Here is a 12,488-nt window from a genome sequence, read left to right on the forward strand (position 1 = left end):
TGCATCATTTGCCCCCTTGGAGGCCACCTGGATGGGTGCTATTGGTGGCAGCTGGGAAGGTGGGCTGTGAAGCCAGGTTTGTCCACTCAGGATGGGGCGGAGTCCAGGGGATGGGGACCCTGTGCCATGTGCAGGGGTCCGTCCTTGGCCCTGACGGCCGGGCCAACGCTTGGGAAGAGACGTGACTGCACTGGTCGGAAGCGGGGCAGGGTGGGTGGACAGCGCCACGGGCTGGTGGGTGGACAGCGCCAGGGTGGACAGGCTCTGCGGCCTCTGGTGCTCAGACGTGTCGTGAGAAGCTCAGTCAGCCGGGGGTGGGCAGCCAGGGTGGGAGTCTGGCCTCCCGGGTGTGTGATGGGGAACCAGCTCCCCACCCCCCTGAACACACTCTGCTGATGCTCGGCGGCCTTCTCAGAGGAGCAAAAGCCTCCCTCCTTCTGGAAGCGCCCCAAGTAGGAACGGTGGCCGGGGCGGGGGCGTCCTGGGCCCTGGGAGTCCGCCTGTCCTGGGGGAGAAGGTCAGCCCGCTGCGTCACCACATGCCTGAGGCCTGGGGACCCGTGCTCCGAGCTGGGGGTGAGGAGGGGTGCCTCCCCGGCCTCCGGGGGTGTAGGAGCCTGCCTTGGGGCATGCGGGGATCTTCCTCTGCTGGAGACACTGGCGGGGGCCAGTCCGCGTGGCTGAGGGCGGCCGAGTCTCAGGTGGGACGTGGGCCGGGGACGGCGTATCCAGGTGGCAGCCGCCCCCGGCCTCAGCCTGACACCCGGCTGCCTTTCTTTCCCATCCTCCACCACCCCCCCCACCCCGGCCAAGTGGATCACTGCCCAAGCCGCCCGCCCACTTCCTGTGACCAAAACATAAAGGATCTCGGGGGCCCCCAGAGCAGAGACCCGTGGAGCCTGGCAAGGTAGGGGCGCTGTCCCCTCTCACACAGCTGCAGAGGCCCCTGGCCCCCTCCGGCCCTGAGCTGTCCCTCCGTGCCCTCTCTCTTCGCAGATGCTGTGGCTGTTGCTTCTGACCCCCTTCTTCTCGGGGACCTGCGTCGTGGGGAGCCCAGGTGAGTCCTGACCCCACGGGAGTCCTCCCTTCCCAGAGGCTCCTGTAACCTTGTCTCCAGTTCCAGTGGCTTGGGGGCCTTGGAGCTGCCTGTCTGTGCCCTCAGGGGAGGCCTAGGTGGGGAATGGGCTCGGCCCGGGCCCCGAGGCCTGGCCTCCCTCCCCCCTCATGTTGTTCCCAGCCTCCCTCCCCCCTCCTGTTGCTTCCCAGCCTCCCTATCTGGAAACGAGCTGGTGGGCATCGTCGGGGGCCAGAGTGCCCCCCAGGGGAAGTGGCCGTGGCAGGTCAGCCTGAAAGTCTACAATTATAACTGGGCCTCCTGGGTGCACATCTGCGGGGGCTCCCTCATCCACCCCCAGTGGGTGCTGACCGCCGCCCACTGCATCGACCGGTGAGTCTGCTAGCTGCCATCCAGCTCTGGGTGAATCAGGAGGTGTGGGAATCTGGGCTCCAGGCGGGGCGGAGGGAGCCGCCCTCGAAGGACCCGCCTCCGTGGCTTCTTTGCGACCCCAGGAAGGACGCTGACCCGGCAGCTTACCGCATCCATGCCGGGGACGTGTACCTCTACGGGGGGAGGACGCTGCTGAATGTGACCCGCGTCATCGTCCACCCCGACTACATCAACGCCCATCTGGGTGCGGACGTGGCCCTGCTCCAGCTGTCACACTCTGTGAAATACACGGCTAACGTCAGGCCTGTCAAGCTCTCGTCGGCCCTGCTTGAAGTCACCCCAGAGGACGAGTGCTGGGTGACCGGCTGGGGCACCGTCATGGTGCACCGTGTGTACGGGGTGGGGGTTGGGAGGGGTTCGGGGCCACGAGAGGCATTTCCAGACCTGGCCACATGGAGAAGTCCTGGCGGGTGGGCGGCTGCAGGTTCTGGAAAGGAATCGCCTTCCGACACCCTCCCCCACCCACCCCGTGTGCGCCCCAATCGGGAGATCCGACCCCAGAGGCTGGAGGGTCCCTGAAGCACAACTGAGCTCGGGACCCAACACTGTGACGAGGAAATTCATATTCTTAGTTTTTTTTCCAACTTATAGGAAGATATTGGGGGGCAGGCAGAAATGCTCACCCCCCCCCCCATTTTCTTTCCGGTCCTTCCAACTAAAGGCAGAACCCACCCCCCGGGTCTTAGGGATTTAGAGGGAGATGGGAACCCTGCACCCTGGGGTCCCCACGGTAGCGATCCGGGCGGGAACGCAGGCTCGCGGCCGACAGCGGGGGCCACGCTCCAGCCTCCGGTCACGTCTGTCCCCCAGAGTCGCTGCCTCCGCCCTACCGACTGCAGCAGGTGGCGGTGAGCGTGGTGGAGAACGCCGTCTGTGACCAGCAGTACCACAACGCCACCAGCCACCGCTTGGCGGGCAGGAAGATCATCCAGGACGACATGCTGTGTGCGGGGACCGAGGGCCGGGACTCCTGCCAGGTGAGTCCCAGCCCATCCCGGCCCCCACCCCGCGCTGGAGGCCAGCCGGGGCTCAGTGCTCTCTCTCCTTCCTCAGGGCGACTCCGGAGGCCCTCTGGTCTGCAACACGATGGGTGCTTGGCACTTGGTGGGAGTGGTCAGCTGGGGTGACAGCTGTGCCGTGAGAAACCGTCCCGGGGTCTACGCTCGCGTCCAGACGTACGTGCCCTGGATCACGCAGCAAATCGGGAGGGGCCTCTGACCAGGGCCTGCTGGCCGTCCGCCCAGCTGGGCCCGGAGGACCGACGCCTTCCTCCCCCCAGAGCCTGCTGCTTCAGCCTCTGCGCCCCCGTCCCTGGCCTGGGCTCCGCCTTTGCTTCTGGCCTCCTCAGTGTCCGGGACTTCCCTGACTGCTGGGGGAAGGAGCAAGAAGATGCCAGGGGGCGGGCGGGAAGTCCCTGGGGCCCAGGGTGCCTCGCTGTGCTGTCTGTCAAATTAAAGAGCTTGAGGAATGACCAGAGTGCGGTCAGTCTCTGTGGAGTGGGCTCTCCGTGGGAGCGTGTCGGCCAGCCCCGAGGTACAGGGGGCTGCGCTGGGGCTGGTGTCCTACCAGGCTTGGCAAGGGAGAGTGAGGTTCTCAGGGTTGGCTCCACTCTGCGGCCACAGCCGCCAGCTCTGTCCTGCACCAGAGTCCACCACGTGGTTTCAACCTTGCATCCATTCCTCCTTCCATGCCCCATCTTTCCAACCATCCATCTGTCCATCCCACTTCTCTTGTAAGGCAAGGTCTGTTCTGGGAATTAACCAGTTGCCACACAAAAGTGACCTGGATATGATGCCAATTTGTCCTCCCCTTTAGGGACGTGCTTACCCATCTGGGTACCTTCAGGTGAGGGTCTTCGCTGGCTCCCCAGGGGGAGTTGGGTATGAGCTCCAGGTTCAGAGCCCCTGGTTGGGTATGAGCTCCAGGTGCTGGGCAGCAGCTGGAGAGAAATGCCCGGTAGGCAGCCGGGTGAGGGGCTGGAGGCCACGGTGCCCCAGGGCCATGATGTGTGTGCGCTGCAGGGTTAGGGGGTGCCCTGAGCCCATGTGCTGGGCCAGGGTGGGGCAAGGAGGGCCCATTCACCTGCTGTGCAGGGGGGAGGAGGGAGGAGGGAGGAGCTGAGAGGCAGGCTCCGTGGCAGGCCCCACCTGCTCCTTCTGAGCACCTGCAGCTATGGCTGTCCCCACCATTTGTGCCCCGTGGATGTTGCCCCCTGGACTAAGTGGCCGTCTCTGGGCCGCACAGGCCACAGCAGGACCAGGGCGGCCCCGGGTGGCCTGTCTGTAAACCCACGTTTGTTTTTCCTTGTCACCCGGACAGGGGTGGGGATGGGTGTCCCCCACCTCCAGGAAGCCCTCCCCGGTTCGCGGGGGGCACACTGGCTCTTCTCCTCTGTCCTCCAGGAGTCGGGTCTTCGGGGCTGCCCCGGAGGGTCCCAGCTCGAGGCCCAGAGTGAGCCAGGAGACAGTCAGGCCTCGTGACAGGCGTCTGTGCCTGCCCACGCTGCTCACGTCCCTGCCCCCGTGCCCGCTTGGTGTCCCGTGGTCTTCACCGCAGATCAGATGGGCACAGCCCCCAGCTGCCCAGCTCAGAGCAGGCGCTTCCTAACCGTCCGCCGTGTGGCCAGGGCCTGATGACAGAGCCGATTAGGGGCCCTGGGAGGGGGCTGGACTTGTCTGCACCCGGCCCCGGCTTGAGACAGGAACTCTGAGGGACATCTGTGCCCCCCCCAATGTCTCTGGACACGGTGCGTTTCTGCCCCCTATTTGACAGGAGAGCAAACTGGGGCACAGGGAGGGGGTCCTGTCCCTAGATGCCTTCCTTCTCTGGCCCCGGGGATGCCCTCCCAGCCTGCTGGGGCCTCTGGTTGCCCAGGGGACATGGGTCACATGGGCCCACGTGGTGGCCTCCGCAGGGGGAACCCTCCTCCTTGCCCCCACCCCCACATTAGCCGCTGACTCATCTCTGGCTGCCCTCGGCCTTGACCTTTCCTGGCCTAGGCTGTGTGGGTTTGGTTTCCAGGCACACAGGAAGCCCCCACCCCTGCCCCGCCCGAGGTGCGCTTCATCTCTGATCTGCAGCTCTGGGCGTGAAGGAGCCTAGTCACATCTTTCCACCCTCACCCTGTCCCCTCAGAGCCTTTCCTTGCCTTTCCTTGCAAGACGTGCCTCCGTCCACACCTCATCCGGCTCGAGGCCTACTCAGGCCTCAGAAAGTTCTAGAACTCATCACCCCAACAACGGACAGGGACAACTCCTGGGTGGGATGAGGGAAGGTGGAAGGAGGATGGATTTCTTGGTTGTTTCTTTTTTTTATCTTAACACGTCCATATCCTCCAAGAGTTTCCAGGGGGCACGTACTACACTTGTCATAAAAATAACTTCCGGGTTAAGAAGAAGGTGCGGCCTCCCTGCCCCCCTGTGGCGAGGTCTCACGTCACATGGCAGCCGAGGGGGTCTGATGGGCAGAACCGGGGCCCGGTCTCCTGATGCCCCTCTGGCCCCCGCCCTCGCTGGGCCCCTTCCCTGAGGGCTCCACACGCACCAGGGGAAGGTCCCGCCTCGGTTCTTCCACAGCCCCCCTCAATGTGAGGTCAGTTCTAGGAGGAGTAGAGCGCACGTGTGTGAACAACCGAGAAATCTTCAGTCTACACGCACAAACACCTCCGACCACGAAAATCTTATGCCCAGAATTCGTGATCCCCAAAGACCACCAGGGAGCCGAGTCTGATGCAAAAGCAAAGAGCCTTTATTCGAGCTAGCTCGAGCTCAATCCCCTACCTGCACGGACGCAGAGGTGAGATACCAGGGAGAGAGAGCGAGTTTCAAAAGGACAAAGATTTTACTGGGGCCTAGGGGCCGTTGGTGAGGTAATGGCTGTGGCCTCAGCCGACTGGCTGGGGAAGGGTCCGAGTCCTGTGAGGCAGGTGAGCCGGAGGTTACTCAAGGGGAGGAGGCGTGGTCAAGGTGAAGGACACAGAACAAGATGGAGTTGGTCGGCGTAGGCCCTTTCATTCCTCCCTTGTCATGTAGCTTTCGGACCCAATCATGGGACCGGCTGCATTTATGGTGACAAGGGCAACAGAGTTTGGAGGTTACGCAAAGTTCTGGGAACCAAGTGTCCCTGGGGTGGCTCTGGGAGGTCTGATTAAGTACTGTCCCCGAGCCGGTGTCTATGATCTGCCAGGTGATGTTTTGGGGGCGTGGGGACTCCCGGCAGCATGAGCAATGACATGCAGAGTTAATAGAGTTACGAATATTTGGTGGGTGAGCTTGAGCGGGTCCTGTTGGTCCCGATTGACGGCTCATCGCGTGACAAAGTCCTTCCGGATCGAGGAGGGGTCCACTGGCCGAACGTGGGTGTGATGGACCCAGGTCACGATGCCATCTACTTTGAGAGTGGTGGGGGTTGTCAGCACCACGATGTAGGGTCCTTTCCAGCACGGCTCGAGGTCTCTCGGTGGTGCCTCTTAATGTAGACCCAGTCTCCTGGCCTGTACTGATGAGGTGTCGGGTTGGGCCAGCCTCGTAGATGGCACGGAGGCGCGGCCAAATGTCCTCGTGCGCCCTTTGGAGCCCTCTCAAGGAAAGAAAAAGTTCTTGATCTTTAAACTAAAGTTTGGGAATAATAGGGGGTGGCCTGCTAAATATGATCTCGTAGGGAGTAAAACCCAGTGTAAGGAGTGTTCCTAACCCGGTAAAGGGCGTATGGTAGGAGAGTCACCCAGTCCCCACCAGTCTCCATGGTTAATTTGGTAAGGGTCTCTTTTAGGGTTCCATTCATTCTTTCTACCTGTCCTGAGCTCTGGGGCCTATAAGCACAATGTAATTTCCAGTTTGCCCCCACCGCCTTGGCTACTGCCTGTGTTACCTGCGAGATAAAAGCTGGTCCGTTGTCTGATCCTACCATGGCAGGAAAACCAGACCCGGGTAAGATGTCTTCTAGTAGCTTCTTAGCCACCGTCTGAGCCGTTTCATGCTTGGTTGGGTATGCCTCCACCCAGCCAGAGAAGGTGTCCGTAAATACGAAAAGATATTTATAACTGTAATTTCCTGGTTTGACTTCAGTGAAGTCGACCTCCCATTGAGCTCCCGGTCTGGTGCCTCTGAGCCTGGTTCCTTTTTTATTTGATGTGGCCCTCGCGTTGGTGAGTTGGCAGGTCTTGCAGGCAGATACAACTTGCTCTATTCTGGTGTCCTGTTGGTGAATCTTGATTCCGGCATGTCGGATTAAGTCTTTTAATTTTCAGGCCCCCATGTGAGTAGACCGATGCATGTGCTCTAATATTGAGACTCCGAGCCGGTCTGGCAGCACGAGCTCCTTGTTAGGTGTATACCACCGTCCCTTTATCTCCTGGGCCATGGGGGTTTCTTGATCCGCTGTAACTCTTCCTGGGAGTATTTGGGCTGGTCTGGTAAAACTGGGTCTCCCCAGTCCGGTAGTTGTTAAGCCGTTTTCAAGCTCTCAACGTTAGTACCTTGGTGAGGGCGACGAGCTCTGCTCGCTGGGCTGACGTTCTGGAGGGTAGAGCCTCCGCCCATACGGTGTCCGTTTCGGTGACCACCACTGCACCCGCATACCTGTGTCCATCTCGCACAAAGCTGCTGCCATCAGTGAACCAAGTAGCCTCGGCATCGGGGAGGGGCCAGTCGGTCAGGTCCGTCCAGATTCCATGTACTCGTTCCAGGATTCCCGCACAGTCATGTAGTGGAGCACCTAGGTCAGGGTCGGGCAGCAGGGTTGCAGGATTGAGGGCTGCACTGGGGTGGAACTGCGCTCGTGGAGGGTTGAGTAGGAGGCTCTGGTAATGAGTCACACGTGTGTTGCTCATCCATCTATCAGGAGGCTGTTTCAGGACCCCTTCAATGGCGTGTGGGGTCGTGATCCAGATCTCCTGTTCTAGGGTCAGTTTGTCTGCGTCCTTGACTAGGAGTGCTGTCGCCGCAATAATTCTTAGGCATGGCGGCCAGCCGGCAGCCACTGGGTCGAGTTTCTTGGACAGGTAAGCCACCAGGTGATTCCAGGGGCCTAAGGCTTGAGTTAGAACCCCTTTTGCTATTCCCTGATGTTCGTCTACAAAGAGGTGGAAGGGCTTCGTAATGTCTGGTAGGCCCAGGGCTGGGGCACATAGGAGGGCCTTTTTTAACTGATTAAAGGCAGTTTCTTGTTTTTCAGCCCATTTCAATGTTTTCCCCTCTTTGGTAGCTTCATATAGGGGCCTGGCGATCTTAGCAAAACCCTCTCGCTGCATATCTGAGCCTTCTTCGTGGATGCCCGGTACCCTAAGGCCCCCAGGGTAGCCAGCAGGTCCTGGGTCCCTCGCTGTACTCACCCAGGTCCTCGTGTAGCACCAGGGTGCTCCCTTTTGTACTCACCCAGGTCCTCGTGTAGTGCCTCGTCGAAGACAGTGGGCGAATTTTTGAATCCCTGAGGTAGCCGTGTCCAGGTGAGTCGCCCACTGTGGCCCTCCTCCGGATCATGCCACTCGAAGGCGATCAAGGGTTGGCTCTGGGGTGCCAGAGGCAGACTGAAGAAGGCGTCCTTTAAATCTAGTACCGTATACCAGACCCTGGAGGGTGCCAAGGAGCTCAAGAGAGTATATGAGTTGGGAACAGTTGGGTGTATGTCCCTGACCCTCTTATTTACTTCCCGGAGGTCTTGTACCAGTCGGTAATCATTTGTGTGAGGTTTTTGACCGGCAGTAGGGGGGTGTTCCAGGCAGACTGGCAAGGGGCTAGTACCCCTAGGCTTCATAGTCTCTGGATGTGTGGCTGGAGCCCATTCCGGGCCTCCTGAGACATGGGGTATTGTTTGATCCTTACCGGACTCTCTCCTGGCTTGAGCTCTACCAGGACCAGGGTCCTGTGAGCAGCTAGTCCTATCCCCGCCCCCCCTTCTCTGCCCAAACCGAGGGGAATTCTTGAAGCCATCTGTCTATATTATCCTTTCTCGGGAGCGCCTCCTGGTGGAGGCGGTATTCATCCTCCAGTTTCATGGTCAGGACCTGGATGGGGTGGCCCTTGCCATCGGTGACCTGAGGCCGCCCTTGTCTGAAAGTTATCTGAGCTCCAATCTTGGTCAGTAGTCCCGTCCTAACAGCGGGTAGGGTACCATAAAGGAGTGGGATACCCTGCCCGGCCCCAAATCTACCGTTCTTTGGGTAGTCCATGAATACTGGCTCATACCAGTTGCCCCTTGTACCCAGGACTTCTTGCTGGCTAGTTTACCTTGTGGGGTGTGGAGGACCGAATGTTGTGCTCCGGTGTCAACAAGGAAGTCAACAGGGGTCCCCTTCAATTTAAGAGTTACCCTGGGTTTGGGGAGAGGGTCCAAACCCCGACTCCCCTAATCACTCAGTTCATCTAGCTCTAGGACGTTTACTCGATCAATCTTGCCTCCCTTCCCGCCGGCCCTTTTCGGACAATCTTGGGCCCAATGCCCTATCTCCTTGCAGTATGCGCACTAATCCTTCTGCAGCCTCTGCTTCCCCCCCTTGGTGGTTCCTTTACCTTTTCTTGTGTCGTCTGCCAGCTGCTGGAGACGGTGGTCTCGTTCCTCGGGGGAGTCAGCAGTGATAGCTAGTAGTATTCTGGCTAGTAGTAGTAGTCTCGCCATGGCGCGAGACTGCTTGTCCTCAGGAGGCTCCCGGTTGTTATATTCCTTTTCGGTTACCACCAGTAAGTCCTGCAGACTTTTTCTCCTAGTCTATCTATTTTCTGTAATTTTCTGCTAATGTCTATGGTCGATTGGTTTACAAAGGCCATGATAACAGCTGCCTTGCTTTCCGGAGCCTCTGGATCCATGGGGGTATAGGTACGGAATGCCTCCATGATCCGTTCTAAAACGGCAGCCGGAGATTCATCTTTTCCCTGTTGTACATTTCCTACCTTGGCCAAATTGGTTGGCTTTCTAGCAGCCATTCGGAGACCCCCCCATTAGAGTATGGCGGTAGACCCAGAGCCTCTCCTTAACTTCTGCCGTGTTGAAATCCCACTGGGGCCGAGTTAACAGGGGGAAGGAGGCATCTATCTGAGCCTGTTTGGTGGTGGGATTCCCGTCTGTGCCCGGAACTAGTTTTCGGGCCTCATTGAGGATTCTTTCTCTTTCTTCAGTCGTGAACAGGACCTGCAAAAGCTGCTGGCAATCGTCCCACGTGGGGCTAGGAAGGGCTTAAGCCAAGTGGGTGGGTAGAAGGGTGGTCTGAGTCTGTCCCATAAGGTACATCCAGTATGTCCACAGAACAAAACAGAGAAACACAGAAGCAGACAAACAGAGGGCCCTTAGAAAGTCTTCCAACCCCATGGAAGCAAAACTGAAAGCTAGCTTAGATCTTTGAGGGGACTCCACGTCCCTCCAAAACCGAGAGCTAGACGACAGCCTCACGCCGACCAACAGGAGAGACCCGCCTCATCTCAGACCTTTGAGGGGATTGCACGTCCCCCCAAAACAGATGAGGGGATTCCACGTCCCTCCAGAAGGGAGAATTGGAACGTCTCCTGAAACTCCTAGCCCGTGGTCCTCCAGTGCGTCCACTTAGACCATGTCGGGCACTACCAGAATTCCAGAAATGAGCTCACACAGAAAAGACGGAACAAACAGACACTAACCGTGGCCAGTCAGGCTCTCTGGGTCGGGGGTCCCTCGGGGGTCTTGGGGATCCCGGACGAGCCCCCAAATGTTATGCCCAGAATTCGTGATCCCCAAAGACCACCAGGGAGCTGAGTCCGATGTAAAAGCAAAAGAGCCTTTATTCGAGCTAGCTCGAGCTCAATCCCCTACCTGCCCCGATGCAGCGGTGAGATACCGGGGAGAGAGAGCGAGTTTCAAAAGGACAAAGGTTTTACTGGGGCCTAGGGGCAGTTGGTGAGGTAATGGCTGTGGCCTCAGCCGATTGGCTGGGGAAGGGTCCGAGTCCTGTTAGGCAGGGGAAGGGGGGTGGTGGTTACTCAAGGGGAGGAGGCGTGGTCAAGGTGAAGGACACAGAACAAGATGGAGTCGGCCGGCGTAAGCCCGTCCTTTCTTTTTTTTTTTTTTTTTTTTTCAACATTTTTTATTTATTTTTGGGACAGAGAGAGACAGAGCATGAACGGGGGAGGGGCAGAGAGAGAGGGAGACACAGAATCGGAAACAGGCTCCAGGCTCCGAGCCGTCAGCCCAGAGCCTGACGCGGGGCTCGAACTCACGGACCGCGAGATCGTGACCTGGCTGAAGTCGGACGCTTAACCGACTGCGCCACCCAGGCGCCCCTAAGCCCGTCCTTTCAAAAAGCACACAAAACGGCTTGCGCCAACTGTGAACAACAAAGTGTTGATTCATCTGGCTGAAAATCTCCCAATGAGGAGAAGAAGGCCAGAACTCTGACGAAGAGGCACCGGGCCGCCAGAGGAGACACCCCCCAGGCGGCGCAGGGGGTTCCGAGCGCAGCCAGAAACGAGACGGGTGCGGGTCTCGAGCCAACACGGCAGAAGGACGCTGTTTGCTAGAAGACCTTCAAAAATTAAGGATCTCGGGGCCCCTGGCTGGCTCAGTCAGTGGGGGGTGCGACTCTTAACCTCAGGGGCCTGAGTTCGAGCCCCACGTTGGGCGTGGAGCCTACTTAAAGATAGAAAAAAATGAAAAGGACGTTAAAACTTGAGGGTCTGTTGGGTCTTCTCCCCATAACGTGGTTGTATTACGTCTTCTTTAAAAACTTTTACTGTTTATGTATTCATTTTGAGGGAGACAAAGAGACAGCATGAAGGGGGGGGCAGAGAGACAGAAAGAGAGAGAGAATCCCAAGCAGGCTCCGCAGAGGCCGACACGCCCAGAGGCCGACGCGGGGCTCCATCCCACTAACCGCGAGACCGAGACCTGAGCTGAATCGAGAGTTGGACGTTGCAAAAGGGGAATGGAGACCCCGTCCTGAGTAAGGCAGGGACAAGCAGGGGTGGATGGCCAGGGGCAGGGGTTTCTGAACGGGCCATCGCTAACAGGGGGCATCTGGGGACTCGTGCCACAACCAGCCCACAGGGCCTCTGCTGCGGGCTGTGGGCAGTGAGGGGGGGTTGAGGCGGGGGTGGGGTCAGGGGTTTTCATCCCAGGTGGAGCCTGATGAGGTGCCAAGGGCACATAAAAGCCTTGAGGGCAGAGAGAGAGAGGTCTCCTGGTCCTAAAGTCTGTCAACTTGAACAGTTGAGCAGACGCCAGGATTTTTTCCAGCAACAAGTGGAATTAGACAGTCCATGTCAGGACAGAGAAGACAGAGAACTTCCACTGATTAAAAGGAGTTTTCGCAGCGGCCTGGGAATATTCCTGAAAGCCTCCATTCTGAGGGAGACCAACAAGAGACCGCTGGCTCTAATCACCATAATCATGGACCCCGGAAACGAATGAGGGAGTAACTCGCCCATCCAGTTACAGGAACCGGAATGTATTAGGAAAAACAGTAAAAGGGTGTTAGATTCCCCTTTGTTAGGGATGGCCTGTGTCTTTTTGTCTCCCCAGCACCCTGGGTTAGGTTTTGGGACACTTGTATATATTGCTCAGGGTTCTCTGCAACTGTGCTCAGGTCCTTTTGTTTGCTTAGAATATTGCAAGGAAAATGGACCCTTCATGGGACCAAATTCACCATGAAACATTTTAGTCAATAGATACATTGAATGTGCCTTCCTTTCGAGGGGATGATATTTCATCTCTGACAATCCTGGGTAAGGAGGGCATGAGGGTCTCACAGGTGGCTTTTCCTGAGAAGAGCCCTCAGAGGGCAAGTCTGCAAGAACTTGCTTTTCTCAGTGCCTTTAAGGGCCAGAAGGTTGGCACCTAACTTACAAGTCTTACATAAGGAAATTTTGACCATTTACCCTCTCTTTTACAATATAGATCTAACTTTAAGACGGTACTGATTGAGTGCCTCCCTCAGGAGACCAGGAATCTCTATTCGACAAGAGGATCCTTTGAAGGATTTTCTAAAATAATGTGCAGATCCTCTGAACTCGAGATCCACG

At 58.1% G+C, this 12,488-nt stretch overlaps 1 protein-coding gene across 1 annotated transcript; it reads left to right on the forward strand.

The window, feature by feature from the left end:
- Positions 1-901: 901 nt before the first annotated feature.
- On the forward strand, positions 902-2,977 carry LOC131501060 (serine protease 29-like). The gene is made up of 5 exons (XM_058710759.1): positions 902-1,056; positions 1,266-1,446; positions 1,569-1,834; positions 2,317-2,483; positions 2,560-2,977. The coding sequence occupies exons 1-5, from the start codon at positions 996-998 to the stop codon at positions 2,722-2,724; spliced, it is 840 nt and encodes a 279-aa protein (XP_058566742.1). The 5' UTR covers positions 902-995; the 3' UTR covers positions 2,725-2,977.
- The last annotated feature ends 9,511 nt before the right edge of the window (positions 2,978-12,488 follow it).

The sequence above is a fragment of the Neofelis nebulosa genome, chromosome 18, assembly GCF_028018385.1.
Source record: "Neofelis nebulosa isolate mNeoNeb1 chromosome 18, mNeoNeb1.pri, whole genome shotgun sequence".
NCBI lineage: Eukaryota > Metazoa > Chordata > Mammalia > Carnivora > Felidae > Neofelis > Neofelis nebulosa.

Excerpts from the sequence above, each read along its gene's own strand:
- LOC131501060 (XM_058710759.1), top strand. The coding sequence starts at position 996 with ATGCTGTGGCTGTTGCTTCTGACCCCCTTCTTCTCGGGGACCTGCGTC. Across the intron at positions 1,835-2,316 it reads GGGCACCGTCATGGTGCACC|AGTCGCTGCCTCCGCCCTAC; the intron begins GTGTGTACGGGG and ends TCTGTCCCCCAG. Across the intron at positions 2,484-2,559 it reads AGGGCCGGGACTCCTGCCAG|GGCGACTCCGGAGGCCCTCT; the intron begins GTGAGTCCCAGC and ends CTCCTTCCTCAG.